The following is a 25,211-nucleotide window of genomic DNA, read 5'->3' as shown; positions in this document are numbered from 1 at the left end:
ACCTGGGATGGCAGGAATGACGTATGAGGAGAGATTGGGTCGATTGGGCTTATACTTGCTGGAGTTTAGAAAAATGAGAGGGGATCTCATTGAAACGTATAAAATTCTAACGGGACTGGACAGACTAGATGCAGGAAGGATATTATCGATGGCTGGGGAGTCCAGAACCAGGGGTCACAGTCTAAGGATAAGGGGTAAGCCATTTGGGACAGAGCTGAGGAGGAATTTCTTCACCCAGAGAGTGGTGAACCTGTGGAATTCTCTACCACAGAAGGCAGTAGAGGCCAATTCATTAAATATATTCAAGAAGGAGTTGGATATATTTCTTAAGGCTAAAGAGATCAAGGGATATGGGGAGAAGGCAGGGACAGGGTACTGAATTTGGATGATCAGCCATGATCTCATTGAATGGCGGAGCGGGCTCGAGGGGCCGATTGGCCTACTCCTGCTCCTATCTATGTTCTGAGAGCCATCCCTTATGTCATTATTGTAGACACAGGATGGGATATTCTGGACAACATTGCCTCTTTACTCTTTTTCCTGGAGCAGATTTTAGGAGTTTGGCATGAGAACATCATCCAAGATTGTCCACTCTGCCATTAGCTAGGGTGATGTCTGCATTCTCCCATTCAACTGGTTCATTTAAGGCCTTCAATTACATAAGTGATCCTAAATCATGTGCTAATTCTGTCGTCAATCATGGTCAAACTGGTTATGCTGGGCAGCATGATCTTCTTTCCCAATCTCCATGCAGATAGCTCTTTATTGCTGCTTGTTGGGTCATGCACTAACTGAGTATTGTGCTTTCTCTGGTTCCCTGGGATGCCCACATGGATTAGTTGGAGAGCACCAGACTTGTCAGTCTTTGGCATTGGCCCAGAGGAACTCTTTTGACCATGCTTGAAAGACTTTAGCCAATGGGGAAAATAATTTGGGATCATTTTTGTGCAACTGCAAACATGTGCCAGCAAGAAAGAGTGACTCCGTCAAACATCAGATGAGAGGCACCCTCTGCATTGTCATACACCTACACCCAGCCGCCTAAAGTCAAGGAAGAGCTTCATGAACAGTGTTGTTCCATTACAATCAACCTCATCTGAAGCCCGCATCGCCTTGTGGAAAGACCGGCTCGCCAGTCTTGAACAACCCCCAGCGATGGAAATTTTACCTGATGAAAGCCTTCCCCCAGGAGCTAATTGCAACTGGGCAATCTGGAAGTGCCTTAACAGACTTAGGACCAGTGTAGGTTGCTCAAAGGTGTCACTAAGCAAATGGGGATATTCAACCAGCCCGACAACTTGTGAATGTGGAACTGAGGCACAGACCATGCAACATCTCCTGCAATGCCCATCGTTAGAGGAACCCTGCACTGTTGCAGATCTTGCCGAATCCAACAACAAGGCGCAAAAATGTGTCCAGTTCTGGCTGGGCTATGTATAGACTGTCCGTGGACACGATAAGAAGATGATCTCCCTAATGCAACAACAACAACTTGTATTTATAGAGTGCCTTTAACGTTCCTGGCCTTGTTGCATGCTGCATCATAACCTCCCACTTGTAGCAGTTCTTGATTGTTCCAAAACGAGCTTCAACAACCGCTCTAATGGTCACCTGCCTTCATCTAACTGCTCTGCTTCCTTTTGAAGTTAACCTGAACAGGATGCAGCTTCGTGGATGAGCAGCTGCCAGGCTCGAGCTTCAGTTTATTTATGACATCAGCTGCAATGGCAGGGGAATCAGTAGCCACATTATTTGCTGTTGAGTCCACCCAACAGTCACACACACCTCGCTCTGGGCTTTGTGTGTTCTGCAATCGCCGCCTTGTGACTGAACATCTTGGCTCCGTTCAATCATTTATAGCACAGAACCCAAAAGCCACTCCAACTTGGCAGTCACCTTTGATTACAAGGCCAGCGTCTTGCCTAAGACGGCCAACAGCTGCCCTCTGAAGGCTGTAACCAGCCAATGGCCTGATGTTTCCGAGCGACTAACCGTGTACTTGGAAAGCGAAGGCTGGCTGAGCTATTCACAACAACATGTTCAACTGATCTGCTGCTGTGCACCCCATGCAGATGTTAACTTAGTTGCTGAACTTCTTCAGAAATACACCATTGCTGGAAGGATTTGCACTAATTTTGTCGCTCCAAGACTGACCTATTTCAATCTCGGATAAGGAGCAAAGGACATCATTCTGCAAGGTCCTCTGTGACCTTCCTAGAGTCTTGGGGCTCCTTTTATCCCTCTGGAATGATGAAACTTTTGAAGAATATGTACAGATCTCTCAAACCAAATCCTAGCGACCGTGTATTTTTGCCCAGACTGAGCACGCCTCAACTTCCACTGCAAGTAGATCCTAATCAATGATCAGAGGCAGACCCTGCTCCCCTGAGGGCAAGGAGACGTCCATTCCTGGGACAGGAAAAATCAAATGTCTGACTTCTTGCCATCTGAGGAGTTGGTAATCCAGGTAGCAAAAGAGAGGTAAGCTCTTTGAAAAGTATCCTTGCATTCCATCTTTGAGTGATCCCTTACAGATCAAGGATATTGGCCAATACAGCACCCAAATGAATGCATATACTATCTATGCTTGTGACTAACGGCCTTCAACACATTGAGAACACGAGTTTCCATCCCCTCTCTAACGTAATGTCTTGAGCTCAACCTTTTGAGGTACCAGTGCTAGATGCTGGGATCAAATGATTAGATTCGTGCAGAGGTCCTTATCGAGATATCTCTCTCTCGAGGGTATCCATGAATGGATCCCTCATTCTGTCTGTGCAGAGTTAGTTGGTCTGAGTGGAGGCAACAGAAGTGATGCTTATAATGGCCACAGTGTTCTTAGACTAGGGAGGGCAAAAATCAGGTAGGGTTCGCACTCCTGATCACTATTCGATGACCCCAGCTGGAATGTGCACCAACAAGATTGGATTCAGTTGTGAAGCCCCTCACTGTAGAATAGGCTACTAATACCCCTTGTTCAGGCTCGCTATTGGGATGAAATATGGGAGAGAGGCCAGTTTCCATTGAACAGTGCATCGCCATGAGTCAGGAGAAAGATAGAAAATTGGGATCTGATTTTTTCTTTGGAAAGAGGATCAAAATATTTCTAGATGCACCCCTCAGAATTTAATACTCCAGGCATTAAACTGATGGCTTGTAACTGTGGTTTTGTCATCATTAATGGTATAGATCTACTTGTATATTAATAGACTCGGATTTCATCCTTGCACAGTCCTGTACCCTGGTTGTTGCACGTGGAGTTCTGATACTGTGTGTTTTCTTCAGCTGACCAAATATTGAATATTTTGCAGGTTATCGTTCTATTCTGGCCACTCGTCATTTGGAATGTACTGCATGGTGTTTCTTTCAGTAAGTACCCACATAATTACCTGCTATGTACAGGCCAGTAACTGTGTGCTCAGTTGTTTGCTTCCTGCTATGAAGGACCCATAACTAAGTACTGCAGGTGCAAGCCAGCTTTTAAAAACGCCCTTTCTATATATAGACTTTTCTATAACAAGTGAAAGGACAATAGGAATGTGCAGCCATCTGGCATAATATTTTAGGTCATTGTTGCAGTGGGAGTTTAAAAACTTTGAGTCTGCAGGCTGTAGATTGTTGCAAAAACATCCTTGTGTTCCCTAGCAATCGGAATAATGCAGAATAATTCATACAGCTACATTCAGAAGGGTCTGTGCTTTGGTTACAGGCTTACTTACCAATTGAGGGCTTCAGATACTTGCCTGAGGGCTACTCTCGGACCTACAATAAAATAACTCCAATGGTTTAAAAGAAAGACTTGCATTTATATAGCGCCTTTCATGACCGCCGGACGTCCCAAAGTGCTTTACAGGCAATGAAGTACTTTTTGAAGTGCAGTTACTGTTGTAATGTAGGAAACGTGGCAGCCAATTTGCGCACAGCAAGCTCCCACAAACAGCAATGTGATGATGACCAGATAATCTGTTTTAGTGATGTTGGTTGAGGGATAAAAATTGGCCCAGGACACCCGGGGATAACTCCCCTTGCTCTTCTTCGAAATAGTGCCAGGGGATCTTTTACATCCACCTGAGAGGGCAGACAGGGCCTCGCTTTAACATCTCATCTGAAAGACGGCACCTCCGGCAGTGCTGCACTCCCTCAATATTGCGCTGGAGTGTCCGCTTAGATTATTTTGTGCTCAAATCTCTGGAGTGGGACTTGAACCAATGACCTTATGATTCAGAGGTGAGAGTGCTACCCACTGAACCACTGGCTGATTTACATTTATTTTATTGTACATACTCTGTCCATCAATAGTCATTTGCGTGTATATAGTGGCTTTAATGTAGAAGATATCCAAAGGTGCTTTACACGAGGTGATAGCAAGAAATAAATAGAAATGAGTAAAGGAATGGATGGCAAGCCAAGGAGGAAGAGATTAGGAGGTATGACTGGAAGCTTGGCCAAAAAGAACGGTTTAGAGAAAGTTTTTAACGGTGGGGAGAGCAGAGGAGAGGCAGAAGGGTTTAGGGAGGGAATTTATAGAGAGTAGGGTCAAGACGGTGGAAGACTCTGTCACCAATGGTGAAGCAAAGGAAAGGGGGTGGGCAACCTCACCTGAACACCAGCACCAGCACCATTTCTGAGCTGGTTTATGACTTGGCGAGCATTATGGGATTTGTCTTTTTTTTTGTTCCTTCCTTTCAAGATAGCACAGAACTCTTATCAAGAGGCACTCTGTTGTAGTGAGCTATTCAAGAATCATTGCAGCTCATCCCAGCTGAGAGAGATGCTGCCAACTTCCCACCATCTGACGTGACTTGGAAATCTGCAGTGTAATTGCGAGCCGCTGGACTGCAAGCAATTGCTCCTCTTCAACAGCAGACAGCTACTGAGCCAGCTTTCCTATGTGACTTGGCCGTGGCCATTTCTTCAGCTGTTCTCTGCAACTTGAACTTCAAAAAAAAAGGCCTCGCCTTTTCAAGTGTCCCAATTGATTTACTCAACTTGGTATTAATCTCTGCCAGTTTATGCGGTCATGTCTCCCGTCTGTCTCTGCTTGATTAATCATGTCTGAGTTGCATCGTGACAAATTCTCTGAATCCTTCTGTGACGATGCAGTGGACATCACCAAGGCTGCAAAAAGTAGAAAAGAAGTGGAAGGTAAATTGGGAATTAGGTCATGCAATTAAAAGCGTAATCTGGCATCAAGATTGTATGAGAAAAGGAAAAAAGGAATGAAGTTCGTAAAGAGTTCCATGATTTTGAGGTCCGAGGAAAGATTGGGTTAGAATAGGAGACTGACCAGCTAGAAGTACAAGGGCATTAAGCACATGGGAACACCATCCCTTCAAAGTCTCACCATCCTGACTTGGAAATATATCGCCGTTCCTTCATCGCTGATCAAAACCCTGGAAGTCATTGCCTAACAGCACTGTGGGAGTACCTTCACCACACGGACTGCAGGGGTTTGAGAAGGCGGCTCACCACCACCTTCTCGAGGGCAATTCAGGATGGGTAATAAATGCTGGCCTTGCCAGTGATATCCACGTCCCGTGAATGAATTTTTAAAAATGAGACTCCGTTTCAACATTCTAGGGATGTAAGAAGAAGGGTTCTCTATCTCAACATATTAAAGTTGTAGGGAAGAAATCATTTGTGTATGATATGTTTTGAAGCTTGAAATGATCGTGAAAGGAAAGTTCAGAGGATGGTCCTACAAGAAAGTAATGTCCCACGTGCACTTTATTTTAATGAGAACTCCCTCTAGTGACTGATCCATAAATAAGCAACTTTGTGAAATTGTGCAAGAAATCGGTCGGCACCTCCACAACGCCCACTGTTTCACAGCACAAAAGACTGAGAGGCAGTAACCCCTTCCCCCCCATATTCCCATTCAGTCATTTCTTTTTCCGAATCCATTTGACCCAATACTGTTAGAATTGCCACAAATCGGCCCCCAGCTTTATAACTTGGTAGTTTTGAAATGGATTAAACTGTTAGGGCTTTGGGATTGATTCTTTTCCATGCAAGATTGAATTCTGGTTCTTAGAAGTCAATATTTGACTTCTGCCAAAGCGACTGTGCACTATAAACATAAAATGAATGAGTGAGTGTGCTAGTGCTCATCCTCTGATTCCTTGGCTTCCTTTGCACCTTTTTCGTACTATCCGCCACCCCCTACCGGATCCGCCTTCAAGTGGCAGAGTTGCAGCTATTTTTGGCCCTACAGTCTGCATCTCATTCCCTTGGTATCAGCTGTGGCTCAGTGGGTAGCACTCTCGCCTGAGTCAGAAACATTGTGGGTTCAAGTCCCACTCCAGAGACGTGAGCACATAATCCAGGCTGGCACTCCAATGCATTACTGAGGGAGTGCTGCAATGTTGGAGGTGCCGTCTTTCAGATGAGATGTTACACCGAGGCCCTGTCTGCCTTCTCAGGTGGACATAAAAGATCCCACGGCACTATTTTGAAGAAGAGTAGGGGAGTTCTCCTCGGTGTCCTGGCCAATATTTATCACTCAATCAACCTCACTTTAAAAAAAAACAGATTATCTGGTCATTATCTCATTGCTGTTTGTAGGATCTTGCTGTGTGCAAATTGACTGCTTCATTTCCTACATTACAACAGTGATTACACTTCAAAAGTACTTCATTGGCTGTAAAGAATTTTGGGATGTCCTGAGGTTGTGAAAGGCACTAAATAAATGCTAGTTTTTTTTCTCTCTATCTCTCTCTTTTTCTCTTTCTCGCTTCTTTTCTCTTCCTTTCTTCTTTCCTTTTTGTTAAAACCCTCCAGACATGTTGCCTTTGTCCCCACCCTTGAAACCTATTTCTTTCATACTGCCTTTGGTCACCTCCCCAAACTCGCTTCGTCCTCTTCCCTTTCCCTGGTGTTTAATGCACGTTTGGTGGAACAGCATATTGTTATCTTCCTGAAGTGGTAGAAGGACATCACATTGGCAGTTCAGAGGTTCATTGATAAAGCCAACATTGTAGAGAACTGTGGGAATACAGCAGCACCTTGGAAATATTGTCCCGGGTCATAAAGTACGTTTACTGTGAGCGTGTAAAATAATTTTTGTGTTGATCGCTTGGAAGTTGTTAACAAGCTGTTGGGAAGAAAGGAGAGTTTTATCCCATGTAGGTTGGAACCTACACCCGACTCTCCCATTCCATAGAAGATAGGAGCAGGAGTAGGCCATTCGGCCCCTCGAGCCTGCTCCGCCATTCAATGCGATCATGGCTGATCATCCAAATTCAGTACCCGGTCCCTGCTTTCTCCCCATACCCCTTGATCCCTTTAGCCTTAAGAAATATATCCAACTCCTTCTTGAATATATTTAATGAATTGGCCTCTACTGCCTTCTGTGGTAGAGAATTCCATAGGTTCACCACTCTCTGGGTGAAGAAATTCCTCCTCATTTCTGTCCTAAATGACATACCCCTTATCCTTAGACTGTGACCCCTGGTTCTGGACTCCCCGACCATCAGGAACATCCTTCCTGCATCTAGTCTGTCCAGTCCTGTCAGAATTTTATAAGTTTCAATGAGATCACACCTCAATCTTCTAAACTCCAGCGAGTATAAGCCTAATCGACCCAATCTCTCCTCATACGTCATTCCTGCCATCCCAGGTATCAGCCTGGTGAATCTTCATTGAACAACTTCCATGGCAAGGACATCCTTCCTCAGATAAGGCGACCAAAACTGCACACAATACTCAAGATGTGGTCTCACCAAGGCCCTGTACAACTGCAGCAAGACATCCTTCTGTACTCAAATCCTCTCGCTACAAAGGCCAACATACCATTTGCCGCCTTAACCGCCTGCTGCACCTGCATGCTTACCTTCAGCGACTGGTGCACAAGGACACCCAGGTCTCGTTGCACTTCCCCGTCTCCCAATCTATTGCCATTCAGATAATCTGCCTTCCTGTTTTTGCCACCAAAGTGGATAACCTCACATTTATCCACGTTGTACTGCATCTGCCATGCTTCTGCCCAATCACTCATCCTGTCCAAATCACCCTGGAGTTTCTCGGCATCCTCCTCACAGCACACACGCCCACCCAGCTTTGTGTCATCTGCAAACTTGGAGATATTACATCTAGTTCCCTTGTCTAGATCATTAATATATATTGTGAATAGCTGGGGTCCAAGGACCGATCCCTGCAGTACCCCACTAGTCACTGCCTGCCACTTGGAAAAAGACCCGTTTATTCCAACTCTTTGCTTTCTGTCTGCCAACCAGTTCTCTATCCAAGTCAATACCTTGCCCCCAATCCCATGTGCCTTAACTTTACACGCTAATCTCTTATGCGGGACCTTATCGAAAGCCTTCTGAAAGTCCAAATACACCACATCCACTGGTTCTCCCTTATCTATTTTACCAGTTACATCCTCAAAAAATTCCAGTGGATTAGTCGAGCATGATTTACCTTTTGTAAATCCATGTTGACTTTGTCCGATCCTGTCACTGTTTTCCAAGTGCTCTGCTATTACATCTTTTATAATGGACTCTAGCATTTTCCCCACTACCGATGTCAGGCTTACCGGTCTATAATTCCCCATTTTCTCTCTACCACATTTTTGAATAGTGGGGTAACATTAGCTACCCGCCAATCTATGGGTACTGTTCCAGATTCCATCGAATGTTGGAAGATGATCAGCAATGCATCTACTATTTCTAGGGCCACTTCCTTAAGTACCCTAGGATGTAGATTATCAGGCCCTGGGGATTTATCGGCCTTCAATCCCATCAATTTCCCTAACACCATTTCCCTACAAATACTGATTTCGTTCAGTTCCTCCCTTTCATCAGACCCTATGTTCCCCGACATCTCTGGGAGGTTATTTGTGTCCTCCTTTGTGAAGACAGAACCAAAATATGTATTTAATTGGTCTGCCATTTCTTTGTTCCCCATTATAAATTCCCCTGATTCTGACTGCAAGGGACCTACGCTTGACTTCACCAATCTTTTTCTCTTCACATATCTATAAAAGCTTTTACAGTCAGTTTTTATGTTTCCATGGCACTATCCAATTCCTCACGCTTGTTGAGTTATGATAACTAACATTCTGTTGTGAATTTAGTTCCATTAACATAGAACTTTAAATCATTTTTCTGCTGGGTTTAACCCAGTGCATAAATCAAATCTATTGGCAAAATGAATCCTAATTTTCTTCAGTACATTTTAACCAAGGTAAGAACTTGACTGAAAGCCAACAAATCCTGAATGCACACATGCTTTCATGTGGGCAAACAGCACATTTCAGTGTGTTCAGTCATTTTTCTGGACTCCCAAAACCTATTTTCAGCATCAGCAATGGTTCTGTGAGTGGCACAGTGCCTAAGTTTATGACCCTATTGTTGCTATGGTAAATCGTAACTTTTTGTGTTTCATTGTGTTACTGTGGTGACTCATATATACCTTGTGATTGGCCTTTAAACCATTTTCTGTCTGCAGCTTTATTTCTGGTTAGGCTCCAAGCTAGCATTTGCTGCAGTTGTTAAGAGTATATTTCCTTGTTCCATAGAATGTCATTGCTTTATAAAACTCAATTTTGATGTCCTGTATAAGTATACTCATACCAACCCGGAGCGTTCAGTGGGTATATTGACCCAGGAAGCTCCCAGTTATCCTCCTTTATCTCCTGAAGCAGTCGTTGGGAGGCTATAATTGGCCTCCGTACATCTGGACCATGAAGTGGAAAAGAAATCAGCCAGAGTTCACACTCCATCTAAATTTCATGTGTATGGGTGTGATAGATCAATCTCACAGTTAAACAGTCTTCCATACTGACTATGTGGGTTCACATATGAAGAATGGCCTTTTGGGTGAGGTACTTGAGAATGCTTGACACCCTTCGAACAGTCCGTACTTTCAGTGTCAGGAGCATGTTGACGAGTTTCTCCGGTAATCAGTGCGCAGAATCGTTTTTGTAACACAGTTACACGGATTGTAAAAGCTTCTATAGGTATGTGAGAAGGAAAAGACTGGCGTAGGTAAATGTAGGTCCTTTACAATCAGAGACGGGAGAATTTATAATGGGGAATGAGGAGCTGGCACAGAAATTAAATAAATACTTTGTTTGTCTTCACACAGAAACCCCACAGTGCAGATAGAGGCCATTTAGGCCCATCGAGCCTGCACCGAGGAAGACACAAAAAACCTCCCAGAAATACAAGAAAACCAAGGGTGTGGCGAGAATGAGGCACTAAAAGAAATTATTAGTAAAAAACAGTACTAGCAAAATTAATGGGACTAAAAGTTGATAAATCCCAAGGACCGGATGACCTACATCCTAGGGTTTTGAAAGAGGTGGCCACTGGGATAGTGGACGCATTGGTTGTCATCTTCTAAAATTCTACAGATTCTGGAACGGTTCCTGCAGATTGGAGGATAGCAAATATAACCCTGCTATTTAAGAAAGGAGGGAGAGAGAAAACGGGGATCTACAGACCAGTTAGTCTCACATCAGTAGTTGGGAAGATGCTGGAATCTATTATAAAGGATACAATAACTGGGCACTTAGAAACTAATAGTAAGATTGGCAGAGTCAACATGGATTTATGAAAGGGAAATTCTGTTTAACAAACCTATTGGAGTTCTTTGAGGATGTAACTAATGGAGTAGACAAAGGGGAACCGGTAGATGTGGTGTATTTGGATTTTCAGAAGGCCTTCGATAAGGTCCCACAAAAGAGGTTGGTGAATAAAATTAGGGCACATGGAATTGGGGGTTAATATACTAGCATGGATTGAGAATTGGTTAACAGACAGAAAACAAAGAGTAGGGATAAACGGGTCTTTTTCAGGATGGCAGGCTGTGACTAGTGGGGTACCGCAAGGATCGGTGCTTGGGCCCCAGCTACTCACAATCTATATCAATTATTTGGATGAGAGGACTAAATAACATTTCCAAATTTTCTGATGATACAAAACTAGGTGGCAGTGGCAGTTGTGAAGAGGCTGTGAAGAGGCTTCAAGGGGATCTCGACAGGCTCAGTGAGTGGGTGAGAACATGGCAGATGGAATATAATGTGGATAAATGTGAAGTTATCCACTTTGGTAGAAAAAACAGAAAGGCAGAGTATTTCCTAAATGGTGAAAGATTGGAGAATGCAGATGCTCAAAGGGACCTGGGTGTCCTTGTACATGAGTCACTGAAAGTGAATGTGCAGGTGCAGCAAGCCATTAGGAAGGCAAATGGTATGCTGGCCTTCATTACAAGAGGATTTGAGTACAGGAGTAAAGAAGTCTTACTCCAATTATATAGGGCCTTGGTGAGACCACACCTGGAGTACTGTGTACAATTTTGGTCTCCTTACCTAAGGAAGGATATACTTGCCAGAGAGGGAGTGTAACAAAGGTTCACGAGATTGATTCCTGGGATGGCGGGACTGTCGTATGAGAAGAGATTGAGTAAACTAGGCCTGTATTCTCTTGAATTCAGAAGAATGAGAGGGGATCTCATTGAAGCATACAAAATTATTACAGGGCTTGATGGGGTGGATGCTGGGAGAATGTTTCCCTTGGCTGGGGAGTCTAGAACCAGGGGCCACAGCCTCAGAATAAAGGGTAGGCCATTCAGGACTGAGATGAGAAGAAATTTCTTCACACAGAGGGTGGTGAATCTTTGGAATTCTCTACCCCAGAGGGCTGTGGAGGCTCAGTCATTGGGTATATTCAAAACAGAAGTCGATAGATTTCTGACTAGTAGGGGCATCAAGGGATATGGCGATAGGGCTGGTGAATGGAGTTGAGGATCAGCCATGATCTCCTTGAATAGTGGAGCAGGCTCGAGGGGCCGAATGGCCGACTCCTGCTCCTATTTCTTATGTTAATGTCCCAAATTGTCAAATTTGAAATGCTTTTTGAGTGCAGTATTTATAAAGAGTATGAATGCTTTATCATTTGTTCCCAAATCAGCAGCAGATCCTTTCGACTGTCACTCCCCTGCACTCTGGAATTCTCCTCCTTATTCCCCTCCATTTAACTTCAAAAGTCTCTTCAAAATCTCGCTGACCATATCTTCAGCCGCCTTCCCAAACTCTCCTCCTAGCTGCAGTTCAGTGACTATGTCTCATGTCTGGGTCTGTTATAGACTATTTGACAGAGATTGATTGCTGTGATTGGTCAACAACTCCATTACCATTGTACAGTGCGACTACCAGCATGGGAGAAGGCGAACTAGATGAGCCATGGTCCTTTTTATCTAGCAATGCCTATGTTTCGAACGATTACTTGTAGAAGCAGCTGAATGGAAACTTTATGGCCCAATAATGTGCCACAGAAAACTCTTATCAAGTTATTAAAGAGAAGGGCCTAGAAATTGAGTTTTGGCGCAGCCAGGGCTTTAGCGCCGGAAGTTAGTGCCGGCGCTAAGTCCCCCTGCGCGCGCCAAAAATTCAGTAGCGCCGCGCCCAAACGGCTGCCGGCGCTACTGGAGGGTTTCAGCGCCTCCCAATGGGCGCTAACTGCCCCATTGCGGCGCTGTTCCGGCGCTGCGGCACCCGATGCGGTGCGGCAGGCTGGGGACGTGCAGGCCTCCTCCTCCCGTTAAGGAGGAGCTGCCTGCACCCAGCCGCGGCCCGCGCAAATCAGCTTAAAAATGAGCCCGGCACCTCGGACAAGTGCCGGGCTTGCATCTGTTCCGGGGGGTGGGGGGGGGGGGGGAGAAGTCCGGGGAGGGAGCTGCGGGCAGGCGGCCGGCGGCCGGCGGGAAAGTGGCCGGCCGCCGCGGGGCCTTTAATGCGCCGGCGCAAACTGGAGTAAGGCACCTCTGACAGAACGTTGCTTGCGGCTGCCACGGGCGAGGCGGCCGCAACTCAATTTCGGAGTTCGGGCGGGTTACCACGGCAACCGGGACGCTGCGCACACCGATGACGTCATCGGTGCCGGCGCAGCGCTACCGGTGCAACGCCGATTTAGGGCCCCAGGGAATTTTTAAACTGGCCATAACTCTGGCGCTAGTCCCTCTAGCGCCTCAAAAGCGGCGCTAAGGCAACTGAATTTCTAGGCCAAAGTGTAATAACCTAAATCTATAGTAATTCCTAAACATCATAAGAAGTAATGTGTACTTAAAAATATCTCTGTTGTCCTATGTTAGTGTTTTTATACTTCACAACTTCATATTTGGATTTCCAAAAGGCATTCGATAAGGTGTCACATAAAAGGTTGCTATGCAAGATAAGGGCTCATGTGGTTGGGGTAATATATTAGCATGGATAGAGGATTGTTTTCTGTCCATTAACCAAAGAGTAGAGATAAACGGGGCATTTTCTGGTTGGCAGGCTGTAACTATTGGAGTGCCGCAAGGATCAGTGCTGGGGCCTTCGCTATTTATAATCTATATTAATGACTATTCAAGTTTGCTGACGATACAAAGCTAGGTGGGAAAGTAAGCAGTGAGGAGGACACAAAGAGCCTGCAAAGGGATATAGACAGGTTAAGTGAGTGGGCAATAAGACGGCAGATGGAGTATAATGTGGGGAAATGTGAGGTTATTCAATTTGGTAGAAAGAATATTTTTTAAATGGTGAGAAACTATTAAATGTTGGTGTTTAGAGAGATTTAGGTGTCCTCGTACAGGAAACACAGAGTTAGCATGCAGGTACAGCAAGCAATTCAGAAGGCAAATGGCATGTTGGCCTTTATTGCAAGGGATTGGAGTACAAGAGTAAGGAAGTCTTACTACATTTGTACAGGGCTTTGGTGAGACCACACCTGGAGTACTGCGCACAGTTTTAGTCTCCTCATCTGAGGAAGGATATACTTGCCTTTAGAGGCGGTGCAGCGAAAGTTCACAAGATTGATCCCTGGAATGAGAGGGTGGTCCTATGAGGAGAGATTGGAACAGATTGGGCCTATACTTGCTGGAGTTTAGAAAAATGAGCGGTGATCTCATTGAAACACATAAGATTCTGAGGGGGATTGACAGGGTAGATGCTGAGAGGTTGTTTCCCCTGGCTGGAGAGTCTAGAACCAGGGGGCATAGTCTCAGGATAAGGGGTCGGCCATTTAAGACTGATGAGATGGAAGCTCTTCACTGAGGGTTGTGAATCTTTGGAATTCTCTACCTGAAAGAGCCGAGTCATTGAGTATATTCAAGGCTGAGATAGATAGATTTTTGGACTCTAGGGAAATCAAGGGATATGGGGATCGGGAAAGTGGTCAAAGATCAGCCATGATTTTATTGAATGGCGGAGCAGGCTCGAGGGGCCGTATGGCCGACTCCTGCTCCTAATTCTTATGTTCATAAATACCTGAGAGCAGACATTTTGTGCAGACTGCCTCTCAATAGAATATTGAATTAAAATGGTGGGCTGTGTTCAACACTCAAATTCTTGGCGATAACCTGCAGGTATTATGCCCAAAATGTCTCTTTCCAAGTTACCTCTAATTGACCGCTTGAAAATATAAAACACAGTAACAACAGATGCCCGAGTAAGCGTATTTTCATCTATATAGGCTTGCGAAACTGTCTGAAAGTGACTAACTCCAATTTTCCCGTGCTGTTTGGCCATTGATTCCCCCATGTTGGCCTGGCAGAGATCAATACTTAAGCATGTGGAAGATTATGGCACTGCTCACAGAGTCATTCAACATATTGCACTGAAATAGATGCTCGCCTGCATAACACTGCAGAACTGTGAGGCAGCTCAGTAGAGCTTACTGCCAACAAAGTGACAAATTATTGTCTGTGTGGACTTGGTGTGACTTTAGATTCCGCTCTTGACAATTCCGGATTTAACCTATTTGTTTCCTTTTGCCACAGACAGTGGTGTTGAGTACTTTGAGTCAGTACAGTCGTATATTCTGCACTAAGAATACAAGGATGTTTAAAATTTCAGCCTTGGCCCAATGGTACCATTCTTTCTCCTGAGTCAGAAGGTTGTGGGTTCACGCCCCACTCCAGGACTGGAGCGCACAATCTAGGGTGACACTACAGTGCAGTACTGAGGGAGTGCTGCCCTGTCGGAGGTGCTGTCTTTCACATGAGACATTAAGTGCCTGTTTCAAGTGGATGTACAGGAAACTCTTTGGTATCTGGCACCGATGGGACCGGCGTGTTGCTGGTTGATCAAAAATTCTGGATGATGGAGAGAGTTATCTACAGAGGCTATTTTTAACAAAGAAAAATAAAAAAATCAAGAAATGTGCAGTATACAGTAATTGGGTACTCACCTACAGAATGTTGTGTTAAATGGATGGTGGAAGATGCTTGATTAAGTACAGTACTGCCAGTTGAGGGTAATGCAATGCAATGACTACCAGCAGCGTGGGAGACACACAGTACCCCTGTAAAATGGCGGATCAGAAGAGACTACCGGCAGCGCGGGAGAGTCAGACTTCCTGTTGCAGGGGTATTGAGGTGTTCCGACTTCCGACAGCGCCAAGAAGCCGAGTACTGGCAGTTTGGAGAACTACCCCCACTGACTAACTCGGCCACCGCGGGAGACTCGGACTAGGCAACATTGCCGGTTATTGAGGTGTTGTTTTCGAAGTGAGAATTTTGCCGGTTAATAGGGAATTCTGGACATTTAGGTGTCGTTTAAACGAGAGTTTCCTCTAAAAGATTCCATGGCACTATTCGAAGAAGAGCAGGAGTGCGCTCCCAGGGTTCTCCTGACCAACATCTGTCCCTGTTCAACATTCATTGCTTGTGGGACATTACTGTGCACGCATTGGCTCCACGTTTGCTTACATAACAACAGTGACTACACATCAAAAATAATTCACTGGCTGTGAAATGCTTTGGGATGTCCTGAGGATGTGAAAGGCACTATATATCCTCCTCTGACTTGGAATTGTCTACTTTCCAAAACTACTTTTTAAAATATTTAGGGGGAAACAGTCGGGTGCTTTGCGCCTCCCGTTAGCACCCCAAGAGGGTGATAATGGGGCGCAACGAAACTAGCGCCTGGGCGCAGCGATGTTTGCGCCGCTCACGAAATTGTCCAGAGTTTTTGCGACGCTGCTAAACACTACCGCCACAATCTCCTGCGCCGGCAGATCGTGACGTCAGTCGAGCGTGCAAAACCCCGGTAGTGCCCCGGACCGGATATTGGGTCGTGCCCCCTTTCCGCCTGCCACTAGCATCGACATGTTGAGGGGGCGTTTTGCAGTCGGTAAGGGACTGGGTGAGCGCTATTTAAAGGCGACCGCTTCCTGCCTTTTTTTGTGGGAGACATTTTTGTACCACGCAGAGAGAGAGAGAGAGACACTTCTGGAGAGAATCAACTCTGTGAAGGAGTTTTGGGTACTGAGCAGTACTTTGCAGGTTCTTTTTGATTTGACCTTCCTTGCATCAATTTAGAAGAGACTATGGGGGCTGCACTCTGAGCTCCTTCCCTGGGTCTCTCCATTGTTCTTTCCAGCAGATTTGATGTACAGGTCTTTCCAGGCCGAGATTCAAGGCTGCAATGAGTAGGGTGTGGATGGAGAGCAAGATCGACCCTCCCCTTAAGAACTGGCCGGCGCCAGTGTGTCTGTGTTCCATTGCTGACTGACGTCACATGAGCTTCGCCAGCGCTCTGAGTTAGCGCCTCGCTCCTCGGCGTTAGCGCCTTGAGAGATGTGCAGCGCCTGATTTTAGCGCTCCAATCACCTCCAGGGGCGATAGAAGCCAAGTTTGCAGTCGATAATTTGTGCCAGGCGCTAAACTTTGCGCCCGGCCGATAATTGCGCCCCAAATGGGGCAATACCAAATTTCTAGCCCTTACGTTTTTATTCACCTATTGAAAAGAAATTGTAGCTTCTATTAATACATATTTTTTTCCATTCTCTTTCCCACCTAGCTGTACATGCAGGTCCGTTTACGTGCGAAATGGGCTAGGCTTTTGCGGCCAACCATCCAGTTCTTCCTGCTGGCTTTTGCGATTTACGTGGGCTATACGCGCGTCTCTGATTACAGGCACCACTGGAGTGACGTGCTGGCCGGATTCCTCCAAGGAGCCCTTGTCGCTATTTTAATTGTGAGTATTGAAGGCAGAGTTGTCCTGGTGTTTGATGGCTTTGAGGTTAACGATGTACTGGAGCAACAGTAATTTTACTGCCCACCACGTTCTCTTACGGGTGGCTGTGATATCCATGCAGCTTGACAAACGGTGCAACTTGCCGGGCTCTCTACCCTTCAAATTAAGTGTCAGCTGTGGCTCAGTGGGTAGCACTCTGACCTCTGAGTCAGGAGTTTGTGGGTTCAAGTCCCACTCCAGAGACACTCCAATGCAGTGCTGAGGGAGTGCTGCACTGTCAGAGGTGCCATCTTTCAGATGAGACCTTAAACCAAGCCCTCTCAGCTGGACTTAAAAGATCCCAGGGTACAATTCGAAGAGGAGCAGGGGAGTTCTCCCTGGTGTCCTGGCCAAAATGTATCCTTCAACCAACATCACTAAAAACAGATGATCTGATCATTATTACATTGCTGTTTGTGGGAGCTTGCTGTGTGCAAATTGGCTGCCATGTTTCCTACATTGCAACAGTGACCACACTTGGCTGTAAAGTGCTTTGGGACTGCCAAAGGTCATGAAGGCACTTTATAAATGTAAGTCTTTTTTTTCCTTTTAAAGAGGGACGCAAGTGATTGGATTTTTTTAAAAATCCAGTTATGGAGCTGAACTGATGACTGTTAGAAACTGCAACTGCCTAATATGAAACTGAGCAGTAACAACCAGAGAGGTCTCTGAATTAATTGCTGGTCTGTGCTGAGTGAGAGGATCTCGGCCAGAATGAAAATAACCGTACCACTAGTGTCCTCTGTCCCTGGGCTCCAGAGGATAAGAATCAACCACCATTCCTGCTCCTGATCGCCGTACAACCTTGTCAGAAAGTGCTTGTGTACGGACATCAGGTGAGGGCAAGGTTGGATTTTTCCTGCAAGCCCTCCTCAGTCAATTAACCTGCCAGCACTCAATATCTGGGCTCGTGCATGAAGCGGGGCCGAGGTACTTTCAATAGAGAAAGGAAGGTGGTGCGGGGGGGGGGGTGGGTGGGGGCAGGGAAGAAAAGAAAAAGACTAAGTCAAGTAATTTCACACCCATCTTCCACCCCCACCCTCTCAAGTTCATCTCGTCCATGACGCCCACTTTCTGCTTCCTGGATTCCCTCCCACAGAACCATGAGGCGTTAACAGCACAGAAGGAGGCCGTTCAGCCCATCATGTCTGCACTGGCTCTTGCCTGGAGCAGTCCAAACTAATTCCATTGCCCTGCTCTCTGTTTCCACAGCCCTGAATCTTTCTCTGATTCAAATATTTATCCAATGTTCCCTTAAAAGATGCCATGGGTCCGTGCTAACGACCGCTCCCTGTGCCAATCATCCCACGATCCAACATCTGTCCGTGTGAAGAAATTTCTCTCTTCTCACTCAATTAGTGACTATTTTAAATTGATGACTCCCTTGTCACCGACACCCCGGAGGAAATTATGTTTTCCCACTCGACTCCTGACCACTCAAACTTGCTGACTTCAGAAGAAAGAAGGGATTAGTTGAGGAAAATCTGCAGCAATACATGATTACCTTTTGGCTTGAAAATGAAATGCAGTTCACCGGCAATTTTCCAACATGTGCGTCGAGATTCCGTACTCGAAAAATGGCCTCAGATATATACAGCTGTGCGTCTGTCTATATTTGAATAGATGGTGTATACATGTCTTCCAAAAAAAAAATTCTTAATGATGAATTTCTTTCCATGACAGGTGCGATATGTTTCAGATTTCTTCAAACAGAGGCCCCTGTTTTCGGAGGATTCAGAAGCTTCAGAACCCGAGAGAAAACCGAACATTCCTTTAACTGAAACGGAGCCGATGAATCACTATGGCACTCGGCACATTCCCTGACTCACCAGTGCCCCGTTCCCTTGTCACAAAATCAGTGCCTTTCCTACTCGAGCATCAAAGGAAACCTGGGATTTCCTCCCTTCATTATTTTAAACTTTGTTCTGTTTTCTGAGGGTTAACACTGAAGACACAGTCCATCTCTGGGGTAAGAGGAGCATTGACTTTCTTTAAATGCTTGAGACAATGTGACTGGATGCAGATCGCTTCACATTGTGCAGATGAAGCATTTACCACTGCTTGCCAGCAGTAAAAGGGAAAAATCTTGCCAGAAAATATTAACTCTGCCTTAATATTAAAGCAATTTTGCACAATTTACAAAGATTCCATTTTTCAACACACAAAAAAATTCAACCTATTCTTTTGGTGCCCTGTGCCATGTCCTGAATGCAAGAAGTGGGTAGAGAGGGGCAGCTGACTGTGTTACCAGGCCTTTGCCAATGCCACGCCACAACCATTTGCTAGGTGATGTATGCGCACAATCCAGGGCTGTGCTGTCCTTTTTTTCCCCTGATCTCTCCACTCTTTTCTACTCTCTTTATTTCCCCTCTCCAGATAGCTAGGCTGAGATAAGGAACTCCCTACGCGGGCAATGATGGAGAAAACACAGCAGGTTCCCCACACTTAATGAAAAGAACATAGTGGAGCAGCTTGACCTGATTTGTACTTGATGTCTGAGGAAAAACCATTGAGGAAGATTTGGTTTGGTGAGATACCTTTCGAGAATTCAGAAAGAGAACCTAGAATGCCTCTGCTCTTGAGCATTCAGTATGCATTGAAAGATACTTCTCCCCCATCTTTCCTCCATGGTTCAGTAGGGAAATGCTCTGTGTGGTACAGGACTTGGTTAAGTACGCTAATCTCCACTGGGGCAATGTTCAAGCACAATGGTCCCAGTGCTCCTGCACTTGGGGACAGGGTCAAATCAATCCAGAGTGTTTCTGTTCCTGATCACAACCCGACTGGTTGTGCGGGTGTCGGGTAGCATTAGGCCCAACGCTGACATCCTCCGCCCCTCATGAGCAACTAGTCAGCTACCACTGACTGGGTTCACTTTGGGATGTGCTTGTACCTGTGGAACCATGCCTAGCACAACTCACTGGGTTTTGGAGAGGGGAAAAGAAAATTGAAAAGTAAAAACATGACTGGAGTTTAATAGATAAGTACTTTGAATACATACATTAATTGGAGTGCTTTTCTGCCAAGTGCTGAAACCAGGATCGATGTACTTACAATTTGTAATACAGTAATAATGCTCTCTCTCATTCCTAAGTAGGAACAGCTTCTGAAGCGTACAAGATAAGTTCTTTTTGTGTGTAACTTTTACCCTTCATGGCTTTTTTCCAATGAACGTGTTGTGTCGCAGAAAACAAGAACAAAGATTAAATCCTCATTCTAAGGCAGACACTGAATAATCTGAGCAATAGTGGAACCAATAGCTCTAATATAAACAGAAATATCTGTGGAAAAATTGGCAGCTACTGTTGTGAGATTTATTAACTATCTTGATCCTGACAGGCTCTTAATGAATTACTTGTGTGTGTGTGTATATATAATGGCCTGTTTATAGTGCATATGCCCAGTGTGCTGCTATAGTCAGGACATTTGGAACTGCCTTGCTACCATTTGTATTGCATTCAGTTCCTATGAAACAAGCCTCTTCACTGATAAAACCACACGAAAATTCAGATGAGCATAACTTGTTGCATTTGTATCAGGTCATGCATTTGTATCATGACACGTATTTACAGTACAACACAAATGTACTGTGTCGGTTTCTAAACGTTGGGCTTGATGACACCTAGATAGCTGCTGATCTAAGCTGAGATGTTGCCATGCCTTCCCGTTTGAAATATTAACGTCAGGGGTCTGTCTTCTAAACGCCTACTGGAATTGGACCTGTCAAGACTCCTAGAAGCGAGGAAGCCCGGGAGGGATAGCATGCAAGGGCAGAGAACAGCCGTCTTGTGCCCTGCCCACCAAGTCCTCCACCCCCAAGGAGGACCATGCTCTGTGGTCTCTCTGTTTCCATCGCAAATGGAGCTCCAAAGGGTTGGTGGGCTCCAGCGCTCGTACCATTCGGCCTGTGCGTTTAGAGTTGTAAGAAACCAGTATGAAATTGGTACATAGTCCATAAATCAGAGGACAGATGTTCCTCTTTATGTGGGCAGGGTTTACATGGCCAACTTAATGATGAAGATGAAACCATACCAGATTTTATACCACTTTTAGTGCAAGAGTATAAAACCAGTCTTGAGATGCTTGTTTTGGAGTTGAAGCCTTTTTTTTTTAGGTATTTTGTATATAACTACACATGTATTCTAGACACTGAGGAACCTAATTTTGGGAAATGGGAGTTTAGCTTATTACAAATTATTAAATTCAGGATTTATACTCCACCAATATACAAAAATGCTAAGAAATATACGCAAGTTAAATGTGTAGAGCTCTTTTTTTTACAAAATCAAGTAAGCAAAATGATGGCTCGCAATTCTTCTAAATATTCACCAGCACCTGTGCTTTGTTTAAAGCAAAGCGTTTTAGAAAATGTTAATACAATTCAAATTTTATATAGCGCAGTCCAGCTTTAATGCTCACTGAATTAGTTGTAAAATTGCTTTAGGTTTGTGGGTGAAGGATTGTACTTCTGATGAAATTTATAAATTTTCTTGTGTTTTTATAAATGCAGTATAAAGATGAGATATTTTATTAATGATGTAATAAAGTGATTTTTTTTTTACACCCTGGTGGTAATGTGGTCTTATTCTCAACTGAATTGTTTCTGACTAATTTTAAGTACCCCGCGGAAATGTTGGCGTGCCTTCACACCTCTCTTGTTTAGTCCCAGTGCAAAGCTAAACTTGGGAGTGTGACTCCAAAGGGAAGCGGATCGAGACCAGCTCCTCCAGGGAGTCTCGCACCTCTTCGCTCTGTGAAGGGTCAGGCCGACTCCAGATTCGGGCTGCATTTACACCACGGCAGCAGTGTCGGTAAGAAGGGAAACCCTCTACGCACCAATGCTACCGTTGCGTGAATGGACATTTAATTCTCTGTTCTCCTTGCGCTAAACAATGAGATTCAAAAAAGGTTGTGACAAAGCAGGAGGTTAGGGGCTTGGAGGTAAGAGGGGCATCACCTATCAGATAACGAGCTTTCTGTTGTTCCGCCCAAGTACACCAGTTCTGCCTGCTCCCTGTACCTTCATTGTTGTGTTAGTGGCGAGAATTATCACACTGTCTCCTACTCTAGCTCATCTCGCCAAGGACCTCAAATCTATGGAACTCCTTTAGGAACACAGGAATAGGAGTAGGCCATTCAACCCCTCGAGCCTATTCTGCCATTCAGTTAGATCATGGCTGATTTGTATCTTCACTCCATCTACCCGCCTTGGTTCCACAACCCTTAATACACTTACCGAGCAAAAATGTATCGATCTCAGTTTTGAAATCTTCTATTCACCCCCAGCCTCAACAGCTTTTTGGGGGAAAGAGTTCCAGATTTCTACTACCCTTTGTGTGAAGATCCCAAATGTACAAATAATGCCGAAATCAAATCTAACATTACAATGCACTTTATTCAGCCCTGACTGGTTGCATTCCACAGATAATCCCATGGTTTCAACATCACTAAAAACCATCTTGCATATAGGGCTGGATTTTGCCAATGGGGAGCTTTTGGAGGCGGGACTCCCACTTGTCGGGTTTCAGTCTCGCCTCCATCAACTTCTAGCCAACTCGCGCTATTTTCCCTTGATTGACCTTGTTAAGCCCGCCCAGTGGGTTTAGCAGGCCAATTAAGGAAAAGTCGGTTACAGAGAATGTCAGCATATGACATTTCATCTGTCAATTTTTGACAGCTGAATTGTCATCGTTTGACAGCTCTGTGAAGCTGTCAAACACTGACATTCTCTGTAGTTTGATGAGTTCTTCAATTAAAGACTCATCAACCTCTTTCTTTAGCAGAAATTAGATGGTTGCTGCATTGGAGAATGCAACGGCCATCTGACATCTCGGCGGGGGAAGTGTGAGACTCTCCGCATACACACCGACTGAAGTCTGCAGGAAGAAACAAAGGTAAGTAAACTTTTTCTATCACTTTCCACTTGCCTCACATACTCCCCTCTCCCCACTTGCACCCATCACTTACCTTCACAGCGCACTTATGCACCCCTCCGACCCCCGCAGACCCACTGCTCACCTCACTGACCCTGGTGGGGTTTGCAGCCTTCGGGAAGCCCACACTTGTGTGGGTAAAATGGGGATAATCCTCTTATCTGCCTGTTAACTACCTGTTAACAGGCAGTTAAGTGGCTGTAATCCCCTTCCCGCCTCCAAGGAGACGGGACCCGGCGCGGGTCGGCTACCCGCCTCCTGGGAAGATGGCATGGGGATGGGATGGGCACCCGCCCCCAGATTCTGCCATTTGCCCGGCAGTCCCGCCTCCCAGGACTGGCAAGATCGCGCCCTTAGGGCTGGATTTTCACTCAGCAGTCGGGAAGGAGGCGGGACTACAACTTTTGGGTTTTAGTCCCGGCTCCATCGATGTCCGGCCAATCCACGCGATTTTCCCTTGATTGACCTTGTTGAGCCCACCCAGCGGGCTCAGCAGGCCAATTAAGGGCCACCCGGCAACAGGTGATGTCACAGACTGAAATTTCATCTGTCAAGAGGTGTTGGCAGATGAAATATCAGCGTTTCACAGCTGTTTGAAGCTGTCAAACACTGACAGTCTGACTTCTTCTAACCCGAGTCCTTCTACGCAGACTCAGTTAGAACTCTCACCGGCACTGAAAGCTGAAGGCTGTCACTTTTGACAGCTCGCGGCCATTCTGCTTTCAGTGCCGGCTGAGTGATGGGCTCCCGACGCCTAGAGGAAGAAAGGCTGTTAAGGTAAGTACAGGTAATTTAAACTTCTTTGCACACTTTAGACACACCAAACACACTTACCTTTGCACTCATGCACCCATCACTCACCTGAACACCGACATCGTGACCCCTCCAAGTCCTTCAACCCGACGGCCCACCTGCTCTAACCTGGCGTGGTTTCGAGCCGTCGGGAATCCCACACGACACCCCTCAAAATAGGGATTAGGCTAAAAACTGCCTGTTAACAGGCAGTTAATTGGCACTAATCCCTTCCCGCCTCGGGTCGGTGGGTCCCAGTGCGGGGCGGGTACCTGCCTCCTTTGAAACTTACGTGGAGGCGGTTTTTGGGTGGGATGGTGTTAGGACCCCCGAATTCGGGATTTTAGCCCCCCGCACGCCTAAAAGCCCGCCTCACGGCACACTGAAAATCTAGGCCTTAGTGTTTGAATATCTATGTCTTTATATCTTTGAACTTTCAGTCCCTTTATTAACCAGATATGTCCAGCTCTCAAACAGAGCTTGTGCTCAACAAAACCCCAACTTCTATTCCATCCCGCCTGACAGGAATATTTTGGGTGTTGCCTCATCACTGACCACTGTTCAGCTAATTCTGTTTTTATTGATTGTTCAAGGGCCAAGACCTCGACAGGTTGCCGTTTCAAAGTTAATTCAACATATTTAGCATTTCATGCTTTAACCTTATGATCTCTCTCGACCTTGATCCCTCAAAAGAGACTTTAATTCATTTTGCTTGCCTTTTATACTCATTGTAGTTATCCTTGTATTTTTGTATGACCCACAGTGGTTGTAACACTTTGATTTCTTTTTATACCTTTTTTTAAAAAACAAACTCCTTGCAGTTTTATTTCCGCCTCTTTATTCAGTGGCTGACACTCTGGTCTTGGCCTTGCTGTTCTCTCGGCTCTCCTTTCTAGGCCTTTTTTAAAAATTAAGTCCAATTTCTTCAGGCATTTTGTTTTTTTATGAGTATCTCCCACTTAGTTTTCCATCTAGCTCACTCCTCATAGCCACACATTTTTCTTTCCTAAACTTGTAAATCAGATTTTTTTTTTATATGGCCTTCATATTTATCTTAAACCTGTGCAACCGACACAAGAACTTGTAGCCTGACGGTGGGTGAACACACAAGTCGTTGCCCGTGTTCTGCTAAACACTAAACCTGATCTAGCAGCTGCCCTCGCGAGGTGGATCACGAGGCAGTCGCTCGGCGCCTCAGTCATGCTGGTTACATTTTCATCCCTCCCTCGCGGTTGTCACTGGTCTGGTCCGTTTGCTTTCAGGCTATTTGAAATTCCCCATAATCACCACATTACAATTCCTCACACTTGCCTGAATAACTCCCCGTTGATCTCTTCACCTTGATCTGATGTGGTGTGACAGTTGCCAATTATTGCTTTATCACTACTGATGGCTGCCTATATTGCTTCTGCCAGCTCGCTCGCTCTCTCTCCTATTTCCTTCCTTCTGATGGCTGTCGTGTCATCCTTTACCAGTAATGCCCG

The 25,211-nt window shown here is 45.4% G+C and overlaps 1 protein-coding gene across 7 annotated transcripts in view; it reads left to right on the top strand.

Moving 5' to 3' along the window:
- LOC147108098 (phospholipid phosphatase 2-like) overlaps positions 1-21,565 on the top strand; it is a 104,576-nt gene extending 83,011 nt beyond the window's left edge. For all 7 annotated transcript variants that reach the window (XM_086004584.1, XM_086004580.1, XM_086004582.1 and 4 more), the window contains 3 exons: positions 3,312-3,369; positions 16,787-16,963; positions 18,686-21,565. In XM_086004584.1, coding sequence (XP_085860710.1) covers positions 3,312-3,369; positions 16,787-16,963; positions 18,686-18,826 — 376 coding nt within the window. In that variant the 3' untranslated portion in view covers positions 18,827-21,565. The remainder of the gene's footprint in view (positions 1-3,311; positions 3,370-16,786; positions 16,964-18,685) is intronic.
- The last annotated feature ends 3,646 nt before the right edge of the window (positions 21,566-25,211 follow it).

This window comes from Somniosus microcephalus, chromosome 13, assembly GCF_052327205.1.
Source record: "Somniosus microcephalus isolate GS21.2 chromosome 13, FLI_Smic_1.0, whole genome shotgun sequence".
NCBI lineage: Eukaryota > Metazoa > Chordata > Chondrichthyes > Squaliformes > Somniosidae > Somniosus > Somniosus microcephalus.
The sequence above is the reverse complement of the archived record's forward strand: the minus strand, read 5'-3'. Positions and strand labels throughout refer to the sequence as shown.